The sequence below is a fragment of the Gorilla gorilla genome, chromosome X (genome assembly GCF_029281585.2).
Source record: "Gorilla gorilla gorilla isolate KB3781 chromosome X, NHGRI_mGorGor1-v2.1_pri, whole genome shotgun sequence".
Classification (NCBI taxonomy): domain Eukaryota; kingdom Metazoa; phylum Chordata; class Mammalia; order Primates; family Hominidae; genus Gorilla; species Gorilla gorilla.
Genome location: NC_073247.2, coordinates 20,318,490 through 20,340,283, shown reverse-complemented (window position 1 = coordinate 20,340,283; position 21,794 = coordinate 20,318,490). Strand labels below are relative to the sequence as shown.

The following is a 21,794-nucleotide window of genomic DNA, read 5'->3' as shown; positions in this document are numbered from 1 at the left end:
GAGTTATTTCTCTTTGAAAGCGACACATCACCAACACTCTTGTGGTACCTGGGAGTATTGCTTTAGTTCCTGTATATAAAAGCATCATGTCCCCAAGTTCACTTTCTAACCTCTTAAAACCATCCAAGCTCCAACTGACACGTAATATACAGGAATAGATAGACAGCTCCCTCCAGACCCTCCCTCCAGACCTCAGCACAGTGCTCTAAACCCTTGGTGGCTGGCATCTTTGTGACAGTCACTCTCTAGCATGAAAACAGAAAGCGCAGTGGCCTGCCACCTTGTGTACAAGACAGGCAACAACATGTCACCTCACTGGGAGCATAGGCACAGTTTTCTGCCTGCCAAGAAAATAATTTACATATTGCCAAAGGAAAGATACGAGTATTCAAATCCACTTAATACATTAAAATTTATAAAAATCAGTCGTAATAAAATTAGGAACCGTTCAGACTCTTGATGCCGGGCCCATGCTTGGCCGAGACATATAACTCTAAGTGCACGTCCCAATCAAGATCTCTGCAGTGATGTGGGCAGGACAACTGGCTTCCCACTTTGATGTTCCACTCACTCCTGTGTGTCGTGGTAAATGTGGGAGGAAGCTCAGATCTTACCTTTTGACGACCAGCTTCAGGGTCTTATGGGACCCCTTCACCAGGCAAATTGCTTCCTGTCTAAACCCTGAGAGACCAATGTCATTGATGCCGACGATCTCATCTCCAGCCAGTAACTTGTCGACCGCTGCGGCTTTACTGCCCTCTTCAATCTGTAACAGAGAAGCATGTTCCATGAGCCTTCCACGAGCAGCAATTCCTGAGGCAGAGCAGGTCCTCGGAACATAGCAGACATACCTCACACTTGGCGGGAATGGGCCCTGCGGGCTGACCTTATTACCACTCGGGGGATCAGGGATGCACTACACCCCTCACCCTGGCCTGCCTTCCCTGGACACGACTCCTGTTTATCCAGGGAATGGGAAAGCTCGAGAACACACACAATGGAAAACAGGGGACCTGAAGATACTGCTTCATTTTCTAGATTTCCTTTAACCAGACAATAATTTTCGACCATTTTAAATTACTTATTATTTCTCATACATTAATCCTGGAACTAGACTGTTTTTGTAACAGCTTTATAGAAGTATAATTCAAATACCATATATTCGCTCAAATAAAGCATGGCTTTTAGTATTTTCAGAGTTGTACAACCATCACCACCATCAATATTAGGGCATTTCCCCTAACCCCGAAAGAAACCTTGTGCTCATTACTACTCAGTTTCCAATCCCTCCAGCCTCTGGCAACCACAAATGTACTTTCTGTGTCCATGAATTTGCCTGTCCTAGACAGTTCACATAAATGGAGTCATACAATATGTGGCCTCTTGGGTCTGGCTTCTCTCACTTAGCACGATGCTTTCTAAGTTTATCTACGTTGCAGCATGCAGCAGTACTTCATTTCTTTTTATGGTTGAGTAACATTCACTTGTATGGACAGACCGCATTTTATCTATTCATCAGTGTCTACTTTTGGCTATTATAAAGTGGAACTGCTGCGCCCTATGATAACTACATTTAACAACCTGAGGAGCTTCCAGGCTGTTTTCTACAGCAGCTGTACCATTTTACATTCCCACCATCAGTGTATGAAGGTTCCAATTTCTCCATATCCTTGCTAACACGTATCTGTTTTTTGTCATAGCCCTAATCCGATTATTATACCATGTTGTGTATGTTAAGATATTCACTACTCAGTGCTAAACACAGTATCCTCCCAATGTGTATTGACTGATTCCGTAACAGCTTGAATGCCATCCATTCTACAGCTTTTTTTCCCTTTTTTCTTTTTTTTGAGACAGAGTCTCGCTCTGTCACCCAGGCTGCAGTGCAGTGGTGCGATCTCGGCTTACTGCAACCTCTGTCTCCCGGTTCAAGCAATTCTCCTGCCTCAGCCTCCTGAGTAGCTGGGATTACAGGCACACGCTACCACGTCCGGCTAATTTTTGTATTTTTAGTAGAGACAGGGTTTCACCCCATTGGCCAGGCTGGTCTTGAACTCCTCTGACCTCGTGATCCACCCGCCTCGGCCTCCCAGAGTGCTGGGATTAGAGGCATGAGCCACCGTGCGCGGCCTACATTCTGTAACTTTTATTAACCTAGATTTTCCTATACAGTAAAGTGGAACTCAACAGCAATTCATTCCAGTTAATCTGTCCATTTTCTGGTACACTGTGGCCAGTGAGCCAATCCAGCCAGCTTTCTTTCGCCCTCCCACCCCCCAAAGTTTTAGTGTAATACAGTCACACCCATTGGTTTACATATTGCTACAGGGCAGAATTGAGTCGCTTGGCCCACAAAGCCAAAAATATTTACTACTGGGCTTGTTCCAAAAATGGTTTGCCAACTCTGTTTTACACCAAAAAGCTTTATAAACTGCTAGGAAAACCAGTGAGAAGAAATCACTGGTTACAAGCACATCAGCATACAGCCTTTGAATTCACTGCTAGCCAGCTGCATGTCATGGCTAACCCAAGAACAACTTCCAAGAGTGAGCCTGAAGCTAATGCCGTCCATTCTTCTGGCAGTTGAAAAGCTAAGTGTTTTGGATTCAAGCTTACTTCTTGGGGTGGGGGGTCAGGAGAAGCTAGGTGCTAAGTAACTTACAATGCCTCAATTCTGAAGCTGCATATTTTCCTGAAATCTCCACCTAGATCTGAGGACAAGTGAACTTTTGTGAATAAAGCAATTATTCACTGCTAGTCAATACCATAAACAAAATTTAAAAACCACTCCTAACAAAAATATGCAGCAATTTTCTCAGTCACCAACTGGTTTCAAAAGTTCTAGACGATTTTATCCTGATGTCTTTACAGACTGTAAATAAGCTTCCACCCACTAAGGTTGCACACACAGCCAAGGGATAGCAAAAGGCAGGCGATACCTGGGGGAGACTGGGTTTCGACATACCCCAAGAGGGAGACCAAGGGGCCGGCCAGGAGGCTGGGGATCTGGAGCAACCCTCCCCCCAGGTTTCTGCACAGAGGAAAGGCTTCTTCCAGGGCTGTGCCTCAGGAGGATGGATCAGAGATGAAGGGCGCTATCTGTTTCTCTAGGTCACTGCTAAGTGCTGTGGCTGAAATGACCCCCGCACATATGTATTTCGATGCTAGAAAGCCTAAGTGTTGATGTGGCTGACTTTGCTTATTTCTATTCCCCCCTGAACCAAATAAGAGTATCCAGGCAGGGTGGGAAAGACAGTAAAAATGAGGTGTGTATAAGGAGGCAAGTTACAGACATCTGGGGGTCCAGGGATTCCAAGGAAGATCTTGGCATCCTGGAGCTGGTCTTTTGTTTTGGAGACTTCGGGTCTTTAGTGGCTTTTCTTGCCTGTCGGGAATTCCACCTTGTTGAAAGACCGCAGAAGTTTTTTTCTATCCACGTGTTATATCCACGGCTGCCAACTCTGGACCCTAAGACTTCTGGTCTCTTTTTCCTCGTTTCCTTGCATTCACAATGGATAACATAGCTTACCTGCCATACAGATGCTATTAATTATAGTCACGAATATACAAAACAAGTCAAATATCAAAAACTCAACTCAAAGTTTTAGACATAACAAATCAGTTCCTCATAATTTTTAGCTGAAACTGTCTATAACTGACCTCAGAATAAAGAATAATTTCTTTCTTCCAAGAGAGATACCCTCATGACAATGTAAACATCCAATTTACTACAAAGAGGTGAAAAGATTGGCCTCTTTAAGTACATTCTGATAGTAGATGTTTCTCCTCTAAACTGTACTTCATGTTACAATTTTGGAAAATTTGCTCCAGAGTAAAGCAGCAAAAGAAAACAATTAATATCTATTTATAGACATGTATCTAATTTAAGAGACTTCACCATTAATCTCTACGAATATAGATGATTTTTCCCAATTTTAATTCCACTGCCAAAGGAAACATGGTGTAAAACTCAGAATTTAATTTATACCTTTAATGAGTCTGAAGAAAAGCATAGACAATTACTAAGGGGAAGAATCCAACATTTTACATAGTAAAGTAAAGCATAAAAATATTGACTAAAGTAACAGAATTATGAGAATAATAATACCAGTCACATGCTGATGAAGTAACTGCTTAGAAAACTAATTGAGCCTGTATTTTGAAGTGTCCAAAAATGCACTGTGTTTTTGGAGACAGGGTCGCATTCTGTCATCCAAGCTGGAGTGTAATGGCGTGATCACGGCCCACCACAGCCTGCACCTCCCGGTCTCAAGCAATTCTCCCATCTCAGTCTCCCGAATAGCTGGTACTACAGGCATGCACCACCACACCCAGCTAATTTTTATTTTTTATTTTTTTTGTAGAGATGGGGGTCTCCCTATGTTGCTCAAGCTGGTCTCTAACTCCTGAGCTCAAGCCATCCACTTGCCTTGGCCTCGCAAAGTGCTGGGGTTACAAACATGAGCAAAAATGCACATTTACAAAGTATAATTCTATCATCACAAATTTCTAAGGACATCGATACACCTACTGCGTACTCACAAAAATTAAAACAAAAAACCTTGATACTTTATTCATAAATTTGCATTAAACAACAACAACAATAAAAAATAAATTTCAAAGGACAGAGCCTTATTTTGTTTTTGCCTTTAAACAATTATGAGTTCTAGGTGAAAACAACCCAAATGTCAATCAACAGGTGAATGGATAAATAAAATATGGCATATACATACACATATAATGTGAATATTATTCAGCCTTAAAAAAGGAGAGAAACTCTGACACAGGCAACAACATGGATGAACCTTGAGGACATTATGCTAAGTGAAATAAACCAGTCAAAAATGGAGAAACACTATACGATTGAATTGAGGTACCTGAGTCATCAAAAGGATAGACAGAGAAAGTGGAATGGTGATTACCAGGGGCTGGGGAGAGGAGGGAATGGCAAGTTAGTGTTTTAATAGGCAGAGAGGTTCAGTGTGGGAAGATGACAAGTTCTGAAAATGGACAGTGGTGATGGTTGGACAACAATGTAAATGTACTTAACACATCACTGAACAGTACACTTGAAAATTATTAAGAAGATAAGTTTCATATTATGTATATTTTACCATAATAAAAAGTTATGCATTCCTCAATATCTAAAAACAAGGGGCTGGGTGCGGTGGCCCATGCCTGTAATCCCAGCACTTTGGGAGGCCAAGGCAGGCGGATTACCTGAGGTCAGGAGTTCAAGACCAGCCTGGCCAACATGGTGAAACCCTGTCTCTACTAAAAATACAAACAAAAACCAGCTGGGCATGGTGGCGCATGCCTGTAATCCCAGCTACTTGGGAAGCTGAGGCATGAGAATTGCTTGCTCCTGAGAGGTGGAGGTTACAGTGAGCCAATATCATGCCACTGCACTCCAGCCTGGGCGACAAAGTGAGACTCTGTCTTGAAAAATTAAAATTAAAAAAATTAAAATAAAATCAAGGAAACTATTTTGACCCAGTATAAGAGTGATATATAGTGAACTTTAAAATTGTGTCTAGGGCTGAGAGCAGTGGCTCATGCCTGGAATCCCACCACTTTGGGAGGCCAAGGTGGAAGGATTGCTTGATTCCAGGAGTTCGAGACTAGCCTGGGTAATATAACAAAAGAAATCCTGTCTCTACAAAAAAAAAAAAAAAAAAAAGGGTAAAAAATTGGCCAGATATGGTGGCACCCAGCTACTCAGGAGGCACCCAGGTACTTGGGAAGCTAAGGCAGCAGGATCACTTGAGCCCAGAAGGTTGAGGCTGCAGTGAGCCGTTATCATGCCACCCCACTCTAGCCTGGGTGACAGAGCGAGACCCTGTCTCAAAAAAATAAAAATAAAAGGCCGGGCACGGTGGCTCACGCTTGTAATCCTAGCACTTTGCGAGGCTGAGGTGGGTGGATCACGAGGTCAGGAGTTCGAGACCAACCTGACCAAGATGGTGAAACACCATCTCTACTAAAAATACAAAAATTGGCTGGGCTTGGTGGCACGCTCCCGTAATCCCAGCTACCCAGGAGACTGAGTCAGGAGAGTCGCTTGAACCCGGAAGGTGGAGGTTGCAGTGGGCTGAGATCGCGCCACTGCACTCCAGCCTGGGCGACAGCGTGAGACTTCATCTAAAAAAATAAATAAATAAATAAAATAAAAATAAATGAAGTTGTGTCCTTCTCTCCACAATGACATGTTTGAATTTAAGTATCACAGGAAAATCTTTAGGCAAAACCATAAAGACTAATGGCTTGCAGGGTCTTGGGACAGCTTTTGAAGCAGCACTTCTTCAGGGCGACACAGTTCTGTGTCTGACTCAGTGGTGACCGGGTGGGGTTTTCGGTGGGAATGTGTCTCATTCCCACAAGTCCTGAAAGACTCTCAGAAAGCGCTGTCAGTTGCTCTGACTTCACTGCAAAGGACAACATGATGCTGTTTCTTCTCATCTGCAAGGATTCCTAAAGCTTCCCCTCTAGATATGAAGGACGCATTCCACAGCATCCATCAGCCTTCCCCCACCACACTCCACCTACATTTCCCAGCAAAAATGTGTTTTGGTTTGGGAGATAAAAGTCTTCATTTTTTCCCCTGGCTTCCTTGTCCAGATAAAGTACCTCTACATGTTCATGGTGCTATGGGGAAAAGTAGTCAGAAAAGCAGCAGCAGCTTTGAAAACCTCCATTCTATTCTCTTTGCCCCATTGAACTTCTCAAGTTCAGTAGAATTAATTAGGCTTAATTAGGCACCTTAGGGAAGGTGCCGCATGCGTGATAGCATCACAATGATGCTCATTTTGTCACAGTCCCAGGTCTACAAGGTAAGGAAGCACTTGGCACTGCACCGATTAGTGACAGCCGCTTAATGTCTGTGGAGTGCCAGAGCCACAAATGAGGAAGTTCTGTCCTGTGGTACTTAGGAAAAATCTTTGCTCTCACTTGCTCTAACCTCAAAAAGTCCCTCAACAAAAAGCTAGGAAGTCAATCATCCCCGACCCACGACGATGCCGGCCCAGGTGCCATGCTATGGGCACTCACAGACCCAAAGCACCAAGTCCACACACCCGGGCAAATACTGTTGTTTTAGTTATTAACTGATATTCTGTATGGAAACTCACTCTTATGGCCCCGATTAGAGTTCAACGTCTCCTAACGTGCAGAATGCGTCATTGTTCTCATGGAAATGTTTTCTCTAGGAACAGCAGGAAAAAAACAGTTAATCAAAGTCTTTTATGGAACAAAGTTGTTGATACTTCGTTGAAGAGACAATCCAAATGAAGTCCCACGAGGGCAAGGGCATCCTGAGTGCAGCGGGGGAGCAGGCTCACGCTGAAAAGAATGGGGTCCCTGCAGTGGCAGCATGAGGGGGATGTGACCCTCTGTCTTGGGTGGAGATAAGAAGGCCTCCAAATAGAAACGGCAACTAGAAAAGGCTGGGAAGGCCTTCCGCAGAGGCTTCCCCGTGAAGAAGGGCATGGAGGCAGGAGGCCTGAGGCATGAGTGTGTGTGCAGGGGAGTGTCTGAAGATAGGGCCGATGTGGGGGAAGACGAGGACCCCGCCCTGGAATGGGAATCTGGACGCTGTCCTGCAGGCAGTGGGGGCCCAGCGAAGGCAGCCATGGCAGTGGAGGAGTGAACTCATCACTACAGCAGCTGCTTCTGGAAGACTCGTCTTATAGTCACACACAAATGAATTTACTTGGCAATAAGAATAAAACGACAAGGACAACGACCCTGATGGGCACTACCCCTACATCTCTGCAGAACTCCTGGGGAAAGAGGCAGAGAAAAATCACGGGAGTAATGCACCATCTCCAGAGGCTGGGAAGGAAGATCTGGACATGTCACCTGCAGCAGGGTTTTCAGCTTGAGGGATTTGGAAAATCACAGTGACCAGAAATCAAAATGAGAGGAGAAAAAGCAGTTTTTTTTTTAAGTCCAATATCATATTTCAAGGGCTATGAGTCACACCTGCAATTGATCAATTCTGACCACCTCAACAATGCTTCGCTTTCCAGAGATAAAATATCTGCATGATGAGGACAAGCACTGAAGTTACCTCTCAGTCTGCTTAATTTATTGAGCTCGGCGTCTTCAGAAAGGAAACCTGACTCATCCAGGAAAGAGACACGCTGGGAAATAAATGAGAACACCTTGTCCACACTGAAGGTTCTCTGTGAGACAGACTTGTGCTCCGATAACAGGGAAGCCCCTAGAAGATGGAAATCCCCACCCAAATGTGTTGAGACTTAAAAAAAAAAAAAAAATTCCTGGCCCCTGCTGTGGTCCCAGAGGCCAGGGCAGGGAAGGGAGTTGCGGCGCACCCAGATTCATAAGGCTTTTGGGCAGCAGGCACCAGGCACCGCCAAGATGCCCAAGGGGAAGGTCAGGTCAGCCCCAGGGGTGGCCAAGGCACAGCCCAGAGGTCCGCCAGGCTGTCGGCTCAACCTGCTTCTGCAGAAGTGGAAATGAAGCCCAAAAAGGCAGCAGGAGGCCAGGCGCGGTGGCTCACGCTTGTAATCTCAGCACTTTGGGAGGGTGAGGTGGGCGAATCATGAGGTCAGGAGATCGAGACCATCCTGGCTAACATGGTGAAATCCCGTCTCTACTAAAAATACAAAAAATTATCCAGGTGTGGTGGCGGGCGCCTGTAGTCCCAGCTACTCGGGAGGCTGAGACAGGAGAATAGTGTGAACCTGGGAGGCAGAGCTTGCAGTGAGCCGAGATGGAGCCACTGCACTCCAGCCTGGGCAACACAGCAAGACTCCAACTCAAAAAAAAAAAAAAAAAGGCAGCAGGAAAGGATAAATCCTTAGGGAAAAAAAGCACAAAAGAGAAAAGGGGGAGCAAAGGGCAAATGGGCTGAAGTGGCTCAGCAGGAACCTGAAGATTGACCTGCAGGAAGCGGAGTCTAAATGCAAGTAGAGTCCAGGCTCCCAGGAAGCAGGAGGGAAAGAAACCTGATTACTATCATACACTGCTCAGCGGCCCCTGTCTCCCTTCCCATATATGCCAGGGGAATACTTTCAGCAACTGTTTTGTAAATGCAAGTTTTTTAGTAGTTCTGTAAACATTTTTAAGGAGAGAATCCCACCTAATTCCATGTTTTAAGCATAAATGCTTTTTTTAAAAGAGGTGAAATCATTTGCTAGTTGTTTTTTGGTATATATTTTATGAGAGGCTTTGACTGTCTTGGGTGCCAGGCTGGGTGGACAGTTTTCATATCCTACAGCACAAAGCATACTGACTGGCAATTTGCAGTCATGGTCAGGCCTTTAATATGTCTTGAGCAGCTTAAATTACTTATACTCATAGGTTTGCTTTTTGTTTTTGAGACTGGGTCTTGCTCTGTTGCACAGGCTGGAGTGCAGTGGTGCGATCACAGCTCACTGCAGCCTCGAACTCCCAGGCTCAAGCGATCCTCCTGCCTCAGCCTCCCAAGAAGGTGGGACTACAGGCACGTGTCACCACACCTGGCTAATTTTTTTATTTATTTATTTTTATTTTTTGTAGAGATGAGGTCTCAGCATGTTGCTCAGGCTGGTCTCAATCTCCAGGCCTCAAGCAATCCTACCTTGACCTCCTGCTTTGGTCTCCCAAAGTGTTGGTATTATAGGTGTGAGCCCATGGGTTGTTTTTTAGTAGAACTGTTTCGGAAGGAAAAGGACTCCTTGATCCTGGCTCCCCCTATCAGAGAGGCATGCACCCTGAAAGTCTTCTGGTCGTGGCAGTCGGTTTTCCTAATCGCTCTGTTAATGTGCTATGAAAGGCTGAAAACTTGAGTATGCAGTATTGCTGATAACGGTGAGTGACTGTGACTTCTGATGTGACAGCTCGTCAACATCTGAAGGTACCGGCGCTTGGGGAAGGAAATGTGACCCATCCAGCAAGGCAGCAAGTTGTGAAATATCCTGAGAACATGCATCTACACTGAAGTTTCGCCCGGAGACAGACTCGTGCTCCTAAAGATGGAAACCACCACCCAAAGGTGCTGAGACTTCAAAAAATCCTAATTCCTGGCCTTTTAAGGAAAATTTGCCTTCAAGTTTTCAGCTAGAAAGTCGCTGGAGTACCTGGAAAAGAATCCAATGACACAGCTCTTTAGATTTTCTGTAAGGACATTAACAACAGGATACACATTGAAACAGCTTTATATTGATCTTCCAAAGTATCAACAAAATCTCTATTAGGAAAAAAAAAATTCCTTTCCTCATAGTTGATAAAATTAGTAAGAAAGCAAGAAAAATGATAATACAATACAAAAAAGCTCCTCAGGAGGCTATGGTGGAATCACCTGAGCCTGAGAGTTGGAGGCTGCAGTGTGCTATGCCCACGCTTGTGAAGAGCTACTGCACTCCTGTCTGGGTAACATAGTGAGACACTCATCTCTTAAGAAAATATATACCCCCCCCCAAAAAAAATAATAATAAATAACACTAACAAAATAAACCAAAACCCTCCTCGTGTGTTTTGGAACTAGATGCTCAAGGAGGTATTTAGTCCACAAAGGTCTAGCCCTTGTTTCATCTCTCCCTAAAATGAGGGCTGCACTGCACGAGGCCCCATGGCAAAGAGAGGCGCGAGGATGAGGCATGAGGAGAGGACGAGGACGTGGCTGCACCAGGTGACAAAGCCATGCTAACGGACACACAGGCCAAGGGAGTGTCATGACAGAAAGCCTACGGCTGGGTGATCGGCTAGGTGAAAAGGGGGCATGTGGCTCCCAAAAATGTGGAGGGAGATGAGGTGAAGATCTGGAGGTGGTGGAGACTGAGTTGGCACACAGCATTTCTACAGAGCAACGGAAGGCAAGCTGACTGTCCCAGGACTGGGAGAAACGGGCAGGGGTGGAATGTGCCCCGGGCAGGTGAGAGCTGCAGCGTCAGAATGCAGGCCAACTGGACGGGACCGGAAGAAGAGTGTACATTCTGTGGCAAGGGGTGACGGTCTTCTTGGAGGGAGGGCAGCATAGAGCCCAAAGGTGTGTGCCACCTCTCCACATGTGGCAAAGGTCCTGGGGCCTCAGGACTTGGCCAAATCCTGACCATCATGTCAGCCCTGAATTCCACAGAGCACAGGCCGAGATCCACCTAAGAGATGGTTAATGGAGAGCAACGTTCAGGGAGGATTTCTGCAACACCATCGTGTGTCAGAGGAATTTACAGTGCAGCTCTGAAGACAACCTGTTGCAACATTGCCAGTTAGCAATGCATTGCCTCTGCATCCCAAATGCACCTTCACTGCCCACATGGTGATCCCGGAGCAGGACCCTGTGGGCGTTTCTCCAGTGCTGGCACCTGGTGAGCACCATCAGCAGAGGGCGGTGGAGGCACATGGGCGGTGGAAAGGGCTTGCCTTCATCATTCCAGTGTGCTTTCCTCCCTGCCTGCTCCAGTGGGACCTGGCAGTCATGTGGCACACACAGTGGCACTAAGCTCCAAGGGCGGCTTCCTAGCAAGTTCCACTGGTGCTCTGGCAGGCAGCTTCCCAGCGACTTTTAGAGACAATTCCTTGGTAGCTTTCCACCGAGTCCCACAGACATCCCCAGCCAGTTTCCTAGTGAGCTTCACTGGCATGCCGGGGGTGGCTCCCTACTCTCCAGCCAGCGGTGGCCCTCAGCGACTTTCTCCACTACCTAGTGAGCCATCCTCCATCGAGATTCGAATCTCAGCTTTGGAGGGGGTGGGGAGAATAGTTCCAAATTTATTCCTTCCTCAGGTACTCTGTGCCCCAGCCCTGGAGGGAGTGACCACTCCCTCTATCTGCTATTCTCATATTCTTTAGAGTTCTCCTTACCTATAGTAGCTACTAGTTAATAATTCATCGATAATAGACAATAAACTGCCACAAGTTAATAGTTCTTTACATTAGGGATGAGCAAACTTTTTCACAAAGAGCCGTAATGTAAATATTTTGAGCTTTGCACGTACACGATCTCTGTGCAACTGTTCAACCTTGCTTCTGTAAACAGAAAAGCCGTAAGCACGGGGGCATGGTGGGATTTGGTCAGTCCACGAAATCCCGCTTCCTATGAAGCACTCCTGTTCCAACTACTGTGTGGCTTCCGTCTCCTAACTAGATCCTGGCTGATACAAATCCCATGAGGCAAGTGCAGTGACAGACATGCACAGGATCCCCTGGTGGCAGACAGGAGGGAATAATCACATCAGAGGGTGGGGGCACGGAGCGTTTCAAAAGATGAGGAATGATCTGGTACTGAAGACCTGCCTCTGCCACTTAAGTACACAATTTGGAGAAATGCTTCCTACTCTTGGTTTTATCACCCCAAAAATGGTGGTAAGAGCTGGCTGTCTTACATCCTAGGATGACCAGGAGGATAACAGTGAAACAATTATGAAAATATGTTGCAAACTCTAAAGTATGCTACAAGTACAGTTACAACTTATTCTGCTGTTGTTATAATTTCTTCATGTCCAAACTGCCAGTGGAACCTAGGCTATGCTGCTCCACTCTCAGGGACAGTGACAAAGTATCCGTTTTCATCATAACATGAGGAAATCAGAGCTTAAGTGGTATTAAAAAACACATTATATATGCCGGGCATGGTGGCTCACATCTGTAACCCCAGTGCTTTGGGAGGCCAATGGAGGAGGATAACTTGAGACTAGGAGTTTTGAGACCAGCCTGGGCAACACAATGAAACCAAGTTTCTATGATTTTGTTTTTAAAGTTAGTCAGGCACAGTGGCACGTGCCTGTAATCTCAGCTACCTGGGAGGCTGAGGCAGGAGGACCACTTGAGCCCAGGAGTTCAAGGCTACCGTGAGTTATAATCGTACAACGGCACTCCAGCCTGGGGGACAGAGAGAGACCCTATCTCTAACAACAACAGCATCAACAAAAACATAATATCAAATGTATTCTCTTAACCATTTTAATTGCATGGAGTTCAGTAGCATTAACTATAATCGCACTGTTGTGTAAGAGACCTCTAGAACTTGCAAAACCACAACAGTACCCAATGAACAATCCCCCATTGCCTCTGGCAACCTGCATTTTATTCCTGCCTCTGTGAATTTGACTATTCCAGATATGTCACATAGGTAGAATCATACAGTATCTGCCCTTGTAGGACTGGCTTATTTCAGCTAACATCATGGACTCAAGGTTCATCCATGTGGTTACAGGTAACTGGATTTCCTTCCATTTTGAGGCTGAGCAATATTCCACTGTATGTACACTCTCCATTCTCTTTATCCACTCGTCTGTCAATGTCCATTTGCGCTGCTTCCTACACCTTCAACTCCTGAATACGGGGTGAATACCAAAATTGATATGAGTGGCCAGACACGGTGGCTCATGTCTGTAATCCCAGCACTTTGGGAGGCCAAGGTGGGCGGATCACTTGAGGTCAGGAGTTCAAGACCAGCTTGGGCAACATGGTGAAACCCCATCTCTACTAAAAATACAAAAATTAGCTAGGCATGGTGGCACATGCCTATAATCCCAGCTACTCAGGAGGCTAAGGCAAGAGAATCGCTTGAACCCAGGAGGTAGAGGTTGCAGTGAGCCAAAATCACGCCACTGCACTGCAGCCTGGGTGACAGAGTGAGACCCTGTCTCAAAAAAAAAAAATTGACACGACTGGGAAAACAGACCGAGTGACTCAGTGATGTGCATGTATGTTAACCAAAAGACCCACAGAAGAATGTGCATACCAGGACCATCTGTAAGAGCTACAAATGGGCTATTTTACCCAAATGTCCAATAGATAAAACATGGATAAACAATAGGACACTCCAAACCACGCTCCTGCACCTCAGCACTATTGACATTTGGGGCCGGATCATTCTTTGCCGTGAGGGCTGCCCTGGGTATTGCAGGGGACTCAGCAGCATCCCTGGCCTCTACCCACTAGAAGCCAGTGGCACCCTCCTGCCCCAAGTTGTGACCAATTCAAATGCTTCCAGATGTTACCACATGTCTCCTGGAGGACAAAATTGCCCCCAGGGGAGAACCACCAATATTCCAGAGAGAGGATAACGTATTAGAAATGGTCACCCGTGGCTCATGTGGAACAGTAAAACAAAACCATGGCACCTCTAAAGTCACGCTTTAACCTCCTGCCCTGTAAAACCCATTTACCACGGCAGGAAACAGGCAGCCGTCTTCCTCACGCAAATCATCTCTCTCGCCTCTAGCAGCAACGCAAAAGAGCAGTTTGATCAGGTGGGGGGAGGGAGGGAGGCACTGCATTTAATCAAGTCCTACTCACCACCATGTAAAACAAGCCTTGCTGTTCTGGACACCATCCCCACCCTGCCCAAACATCACACACCCGCAACAACAGGCCCTTTGTCCTTCCTCCCTAGAGAAAGTGGTCTTTCTTGCCTGCAGAGCTTTGTTTACTGGGTCCCCTCTGGAAACACCATGCACCCCCATCGCTGCTGTGCACACACTCTGCCCAGCTCGCCCACATTCAGCCCTCAGGACGCCATCTTGAACCCCACCGTCTCCACCAAGGGACTCTGCACATCTCCCAGTCTCCCTAGTGCCTGGGGCACATGGCCACTATCTGCTCCTAACCCTGCTGACAGTTACCAGTTTATGCTTCTCATCCCACAACAAGACTAGCATCTCACTGATGACAAAACCCAAATGATATCTGTTTCTTCCCTTCCTATACAAAAGCTGGTCGCAATGCAATAGGCAATGTTCTGGAGAGGATGAACAGAGAGAAAAAGAATCATCGAACATAAGAGACGTTCTGTCTAAAGCCCTGCTTTCATCTTAGCACTACAGGAGGAAAAAACAAAACCTGTACCATATTCCTGGTCTTTCGAGTCCATCAACGGAGTCTCGCTCTGTTGCTCAGGCTGGAGTACAGTGGCGCAATCTCAGCTCACTGCAACCTCCATCTCCCAGGTTCAAGCAATTCTCCCTGCCTCAGCCTCCTGAGTAGCTGAGATTACAGGTGCTTGCCACCACGCCCAGCTAATCTTTGTATTTTCAGTAGAGACAAGGTTTCACCATGTTGGCCAGGCTGGTCTTGAACTCCCGACCTCAGGTGATCCACCCACCTCAGCCTGCCAAAATGCTGGGATTATAGGCATGAGCCACCGCGCCCAGCCTCAAGTTCATCTTAGAAGTATCAAGAATTGTCTAGTCAAAGCACCCCCAGCAGGCTTCCAGCCAACACAGAACGCAGACCTGCCCAGATCCTCACCCCTTCTCACTCAGCTTTTTTATCTGTTTTTGAGACAGAGTATTGCTCTTGTCACCCAGGCTGGAGTGCAGTGGCGCGGTCTCAGCTCACTGCAACCTCCGCCTCCTGGGTTCAAGCGATTTTTCTGCCTCAGCCTCCCAAGTAGCTGGGATTACAGGTGCCCACCACCACACCCGGCTAATTGTTTTTGTATTTTTAGTAGACACGGGGTTTCACCATGTTGGCCAAGCTGGTCTCGAACTCTTGACCTCAGGTGATCCACCTGCCTTGGCCTCCCAAAGTGCTGGGATTACAGGCATGAGCCACCGTGCGCGGCCTCACTGAGCTTTTGAAAGCAAGTCATCACATCACTGAAGCACGCGCTTAAACAGAGATAACTGGGATTACTTAATTTTGCATTTTCAAAGTGAAAAGGCAATCTGAAAGAACTGATAGGCAACCAAGAAACAGGAAAAGGAACTGCTGGCCGTTAGAACAAAGTGTCCCCGCTTCTCAGAACGCACAGCTGTTTACTTTAATGGACATTCCCATCCTACTGCTATTTCAAAGGGACGGGGCTTGTTCAGTGAGATAATCTAATGCTGCCACCGTGCAACGTCAGGGAGGCCTAGGGGGCACTGAGCCGAGGCTGCTGCACCTTTCTCTGGAGTGAACTCAAAGGGCCCCTCAAGCCTTTGACTTTTTATTGGGTAACATATGGATGATCTCACCCGTCACAAGGGCTATCTTTCTTTTTTGAACAACTCTCTTCAGGGATGCCTTTGTCACAGCCTAGGCAGCAGAGCCTAAGAAGCCAACACGGGGAAAACATGAAGCCCTGGAGTGCACACGCCAGCGCTCGCAGAGGCTGGGATGGGCCGCTGCAAGTGGAGGGGCTGCATGTATAGAACACACACCCTCAGGATGGGGTCTACAGCCTCGAGCACTGGGCATTGTGGTGAAGGGACAGGGTCTTCCCTTCTAAAGGAGCAGCCACTACCCAGTGTCGGGGGTAGTGACTGCTCATGGGGAAATGAGCAGCCAGGATGCACGAATTTTGCAATGTGTTTAATGCAGCTGAAAATCTGGAATTTCGGGGGCGGGGTGGGTAATCTCCCTGTGTCTGCAAATGTTCACAATCTTTTTGCTTTTAAAACTAAGTGAAAGCACGGTGGACACAGTGACTCATGCCTATAATCCCAGCACTTTGGGAGGCCAAGGCAGGAGGATCACTTGAGGCCAGGAGTTCGAGACCAGCCTGGGCAACATGGTGAGGCCCTATCTCTAGAAAAAAATTTTAAACATTAGCAGGGTGTGGTGGTGTGCACCTGTAGTCCCAGCTACTCTGGAGGCTGAGGCAGGAGGATCACTTAAGACCAGGAGTTTGAGGATGTAGTGAGCCGTGACTGCACCACTACACTCCAGCCAGGGCGACAGAGCAAGATTCCATGTCTCTGAAAAAAAAAAAATTATTAATTAAAAAATAAAACTAGGTGAGGCCATCCCCACTCCCCTCAAAATCATGTCCAAGGGTCAAACGTGTAACCACCAACTGGCATGCTCTGGTGCAGGAAACTCACACCCCACTCTGTATAAACATCAATTCCTTCCGCATTATTTTTGTGTTAGAATCCAGTGTCATGCAGGATCCCTACACACCAAGGTGGTGTTCTCAACGTTCCCTCACTGTTTCTCTTCATCCTTGACTTCATTAGCATGTCACCTTCGTGTCCTCTTTCTGCCTCTTCAAATTTGACTTCTCTATCAGGGCTTCATTCAAGTCCCACGTTCTCCAGGAAGACTGCACCTTTTGGAACTGACGTCCTCCTCTCTCCCCCATTACTAATATCAGGGGATCCCTGGCAGCCATCAGCCCTGCCCTCCTTAATATCTGAATCCACCATGGAGACTGGAGCAGCCTCGTGCCCCCTTGCAGCGCAGGGTGGCATGTGCGGTCCCAGCGGATGGGGGAAAGGCAGAAGTCAGCTGCAGGCTTGAGGAGAGCCTTTGTCTCTGCAATCAAAGGGGCAGAAATGTCTGGTACCGCCCTTTCCCTTTTCTTCTGGTCTTAAACAAAGACAGGATGCGTGGGGATGCAGCAGCTACCATGCAACTGGGAGAGAAAGGCCTGAAGAGTCATGGAGGCCAGGAACAGCACAGCCACTTGCCCGGAAGCAGGGGTGCCCAGCGCTGCATCCCAGGGGCAAACGCTCCAGTCCAGGATCCCCAGTGAGGCAGTTAGAAGAATGGAACAACTCTTCCCAGAAAACACTGACATTTCTCAAGACTCATCATTATATAAGTCCAGATGATTTTTCCTTTAATGTTTATAACTTAAAAACCAACACCCAACAGAATAGTTCTAAACAGCAAAACTTTGTTCACTTGTGTAATTAAAATATAAAACATCTCAATCCCAATAGATTGAAGGGTATAATCTATTAATGCGTCTGAGGAACAAGCAAAGAAAAATGATAATGTCTGGCTGTTTTTATGTTTTTCTTTAAGACACAAATTGCATCTGCCCGAAAAATGGGGCTACACGGAGGTAGTTTTTTTATTATGCTAAACACATTCCTCATCTCATCAGTGGTATTATTTCTCCATGCTGAACTCTTGTTAGAATCAAACCAAAACAGCCAAACTATTCTCTAATTTGTAAGCCTCCTCTGAAAGTACTTAAGATTTATGCCACTCTAATCAAGACACCACTGAACAAAACCCAGAAGCCCTTTGTTGACTTTTTCCAGCAGACAACTCTCAAAGGCAAAGCATTTATTTCCCCCAAGTTCATTCGGTTTTGCTTTAAAAAAAAAAAAAAAGGAAACATTCTTAAGTCTTTAAAAAATGACTCCCATTCAAAGTAATTAATTCTTCTGAGACAGCAGCACTCAGCCTCAGCTAAAGCCGAGTAACTTAGGAAGCTTTTTAGTGCGCTTTGGCGGGTATGCAACCTTCTGCCAGGATGGTGGAATCTGCCCACCTCTGCTTTTCCAAGTTAAAACCCGAATTAGTCATCCATCTGCCACAACGCTGAGTTAAGCGTGTGCCTAGTTCGTGGTGGGCAAGAGTTTGCAGAGCACGGCGACAAGGCGGCTGACACACCCGATGGTCGTGCAAGTCAAGGATGGGTTCATCGCTTCTTCCTGGGGCAGAGCGGTTCCCACTTTCCTTGGCAAAGTCTCAGCTCCAAAGCTGTTTCTGAAACCGTAGCAGCCTTGTTTCACTCCACATCCTGTACTGTACTCAGTCCTTTTAGGGACAAAATCTGATGCAATATCTGTCTATCTATCTGGATTAATATGGGAATATTTGGGATTTTTATCAAGTTCAAAAATTGGGGCATCAGCTATTTTCCATGACAGATAAAAAAATTTCTGCCCCCAAATTCTAAAAACAAAATAAGCGTAGGTAACAGTGACAGATTCTGAACAGAGCTAAAATGCATAACACAATGGGCAAAGGTCCTTTTCACCACATTTTGACATTGAGGGTGCCAAGATATGATAGGATGCCTTTTTTTTTTTTTTTTCTTACTATACTTTAAGTTCTGGGATACATGTGCAGAACGTGCAGGTTTGTTACATAGGTATACACGTGCCATGGTGCTTTGCTGCACCCATCAACCCGTCACCTACATTAGGTATTTCTCCTAATGTTATCCCTCTACCCCCAACTCCCCGACAGGCCCTGGTGTGTGATGTTTCCCTCCCTGTGTCCAGGAGTTGAACAATAAGGATGCTTTTTTTTTTTTTTTTTTAAAGAGTGGACCACTTACACATATGTAATTTTTTAAGTAACAAAGTTTAAAACAGCCACAATTAAAAAGGAAATAAATTTTAATTTTTTGGTTCTCCTTTAAAAAGATGCCCTGAACATCTGCCGCAGACTCACCCATGGCATTCTTTGACGTGATTTTGACATGAGACATGCTAATATTACGTGTGCCATTTACTCCAAATAAAATCACCAAGGAGGAGTCTGCAATAAGGCCCAACTCCCGTGTTTCTGTTTCTCCTGATCTTATGAATTTAATATAACTCTCCACAGTACAATCCCAATTTAAATATGGCCATCCTGTGTTGCTCACACCACTACAGCAGAAGCTCTCACCTCCCTGCCCCCCAAGCTGTGATTCCCACTCTTAAAAACAATCATGGGATGAGAGGTCAGGCAATTATTTCTTTCTCAATTTTACAGAAAAGCAAACTCAGGACCGTGAAGAGTAATGAGTTGCTGTGACAGTCACTCTGTGTATGTGACTTTCACAAGAACAGCAGGGCTGGAATCGGTGGGCACCAAAGCTTTAAAACACGAGAAAATGCAAAATAAAGGGATGGCAACTATGACCCCCCATCCAGGTGCCTTCAGCAGGTCAATCTCAGCTGGGCTCCACTCCCTCAACTGTGTGACAAGAGGCTGGAACCAGATGTGGGCTGCAGTCTCCTCCCGCTATCCAACCCAGAGAGCCATCCCGACACCCCTTCCTCCCCTTTATAGACAAGGCACCCAAAATGGGAACACGAAGCAATGGCCCAAGAGGCAAAGCCTCTCCTAAAGTGGCAATCACAGGTTTGAGTGGCATTTCTTCTTTTTATGATGTAACTGCTCACGTCCGATCTGATAAAGCAATTTTTGGCAGAATCTCTAACTTAAATCTAATTATTCCTATTCAAAATGCAATTTAGTTTATAACAGTACGCTTTACAATAGAGTTCTCAGGAAGCCACTGGGGTTAAAAAGTGAAACTGTCCTTTGTGATTTGCAGCATAATACCCACATCCCTACGTGTACCTGGTCTGAAGTGTCAACAACGTACCTGATTTAACCCTAAAAGCACAAACCAGACTAACGAGCCTTGGCTTTCTCCATAAGGCATGGAATTTGGTATCTATTTTCTAAGACTGTCTCTTCTATTCCTTCATCTGGGTGGGGTCACAAGTATGATTTGCTGTGTGAAAATTCATCAATGTCTATGCTACCATGTGAGCACTTTTCTGTACCTAGATTCTCTCTCAAAACATTTTATTACCCTTTGTTATGGGGCTGAATTATGTCTCCCAAAAAGATATGTTGAAGCCTCACCTCTGGAACCTGTACATGTGGCCTTATTTGGAAATAGGATCACTGGAGGTGTAACTGGTGATGACGATGTCATCCTGAATTAGGGAGGGCCCTAATCCAATAACGGTGTCCACAACAGATGAGGGAAATTTGGACACAGATAAACAGGGGAGAACTATGTGGAGATGGAGGCAGAGATTGGCATGATGCATCTGCAAGTCAGGGAATGCCTGGAGTCACAGAAGCAGGAAAAGCAAGGAAGGCTCTTCCCCCAGAGCCTTCAGAAAGAGGCTCTGCAGACACCCTGATTGCAGACTTCTGGCCTCCAGGCCTCTTTACTATGAGACAACACATTCCTGTTGCTTTAAGCTTTGTGCTAGGTACTTTGTTATGACAGCCCTACAAAACTGATGTAGCCTCCATCTGCTACAAGAAATGGGCTACTAAGTGAGCACAAAGAACTGCTGGTGTGGCCACTGAATGTTCCAGAAGGAGATCAGGAAGCCTCAGTCCTCCACAGCTGGGGGCTCATTGGCTGCTCACACATGCCTCTCCCGGAGTCCTGGCAGGTGGATCTGGGGTACCCGACCCCTCCATGGGATGCTTCTGGATCCTGTCCCCAGCAGAAAACACTGGGGCTCGCTTAGGAGCTGGTGGTGCTGGGTCTGTCAGCACCCAAGAAATACATCTATATAAAAACAGGCTTTCCTATTAAAGAGGAAACCATCCACAATCCCACTGAGAAGCACACTCTCAAGGCTGTAAAGATGCCGGCTTTTCTAGATTGGTTCCACTGCATACCGGAGAATGCAGAGTGAGGCACATAGTAGGTCTACATCCATCCATTGTTAACAACTTGAGTGGGCTGGGCACCACTGGCTAAAGAGGGTATGTTTCCAGCTCTCCCCAGAGATAGAAACACACATTAGAAGCAAACCAGTGACCTTTTCTGGGCCTCAGTTTCCTTATCCATAAAATGATCAGTTCAATCCTAAAGATCTTTTCTAGCTTTACAATTCTGCCATGACAAATTACAATCATCATTTTTATTGCAGGTCAAATTCGACAGTCTTTAAAATTGCAATTCATACAAATCTTTGCACTAATAAGGTGTGCTGGGTATCCCAGGGGGAAAGTGGGCGATGTGAGGGAACCTCTGGGATGGAAATGTCTTGCGTCTTGACAGTCTCTATGTCAATATCACACCTGTAAAATCCCAGCACTTTGGGAGGCCAAGGCAGAAGGACCACTGGAGACCAGGCATAACAGAAAGAGAAAGCCTTTGGTAGACCCAGCTCGGAGCAGACCTTCAAGGTGATGGCAATAACTAAGCTTCAGGTGCCATGAAAAGCCAGCAACGAGCTAGACTAATCCCAGCTGGAAAACACCTGCAGGTGGTCTGGGAATCAGAGGGTAATATCTTTGGTCCCCACTCCCCTGCCAAGGCAGAAAGTGAAGGATCCTTCCTAAAAGCAAAGCAGGGGGAAAAAATCTAGTTAATTAAATGTTTCAATTAATCAAAGCATTAGCCGAATATGTTGCCCGGAGGTAGCCTG

The 21,794-nt window shown here is 46.1% G+C and overlaps 1 protein-coding gene across 3 annotated transcripts in view; it reads right to left on the bottom strand.

Annotated features, from left to right (window-relative positions):
• SHROOM2 (shroom family member 2) overlaps positions 1-21,794 on the bottom strand; it is a 161,073-nt gene that overhangs the window by 73,865 nt on the left and 65,414 nt on the right. For all 3 annotated transcript variants that reach the window (XM_031005994.3, XM_055377015.2, XM_055377016.2), the window contains exon 2: positions 615-766. In XM_031005994.3, the coding sequence (XP_030861854.2) occupies positions 615-766 (152 nt within the window). The remainder of the gene's footprint in view (positions 1-614; positions 767-21,794) is intronic.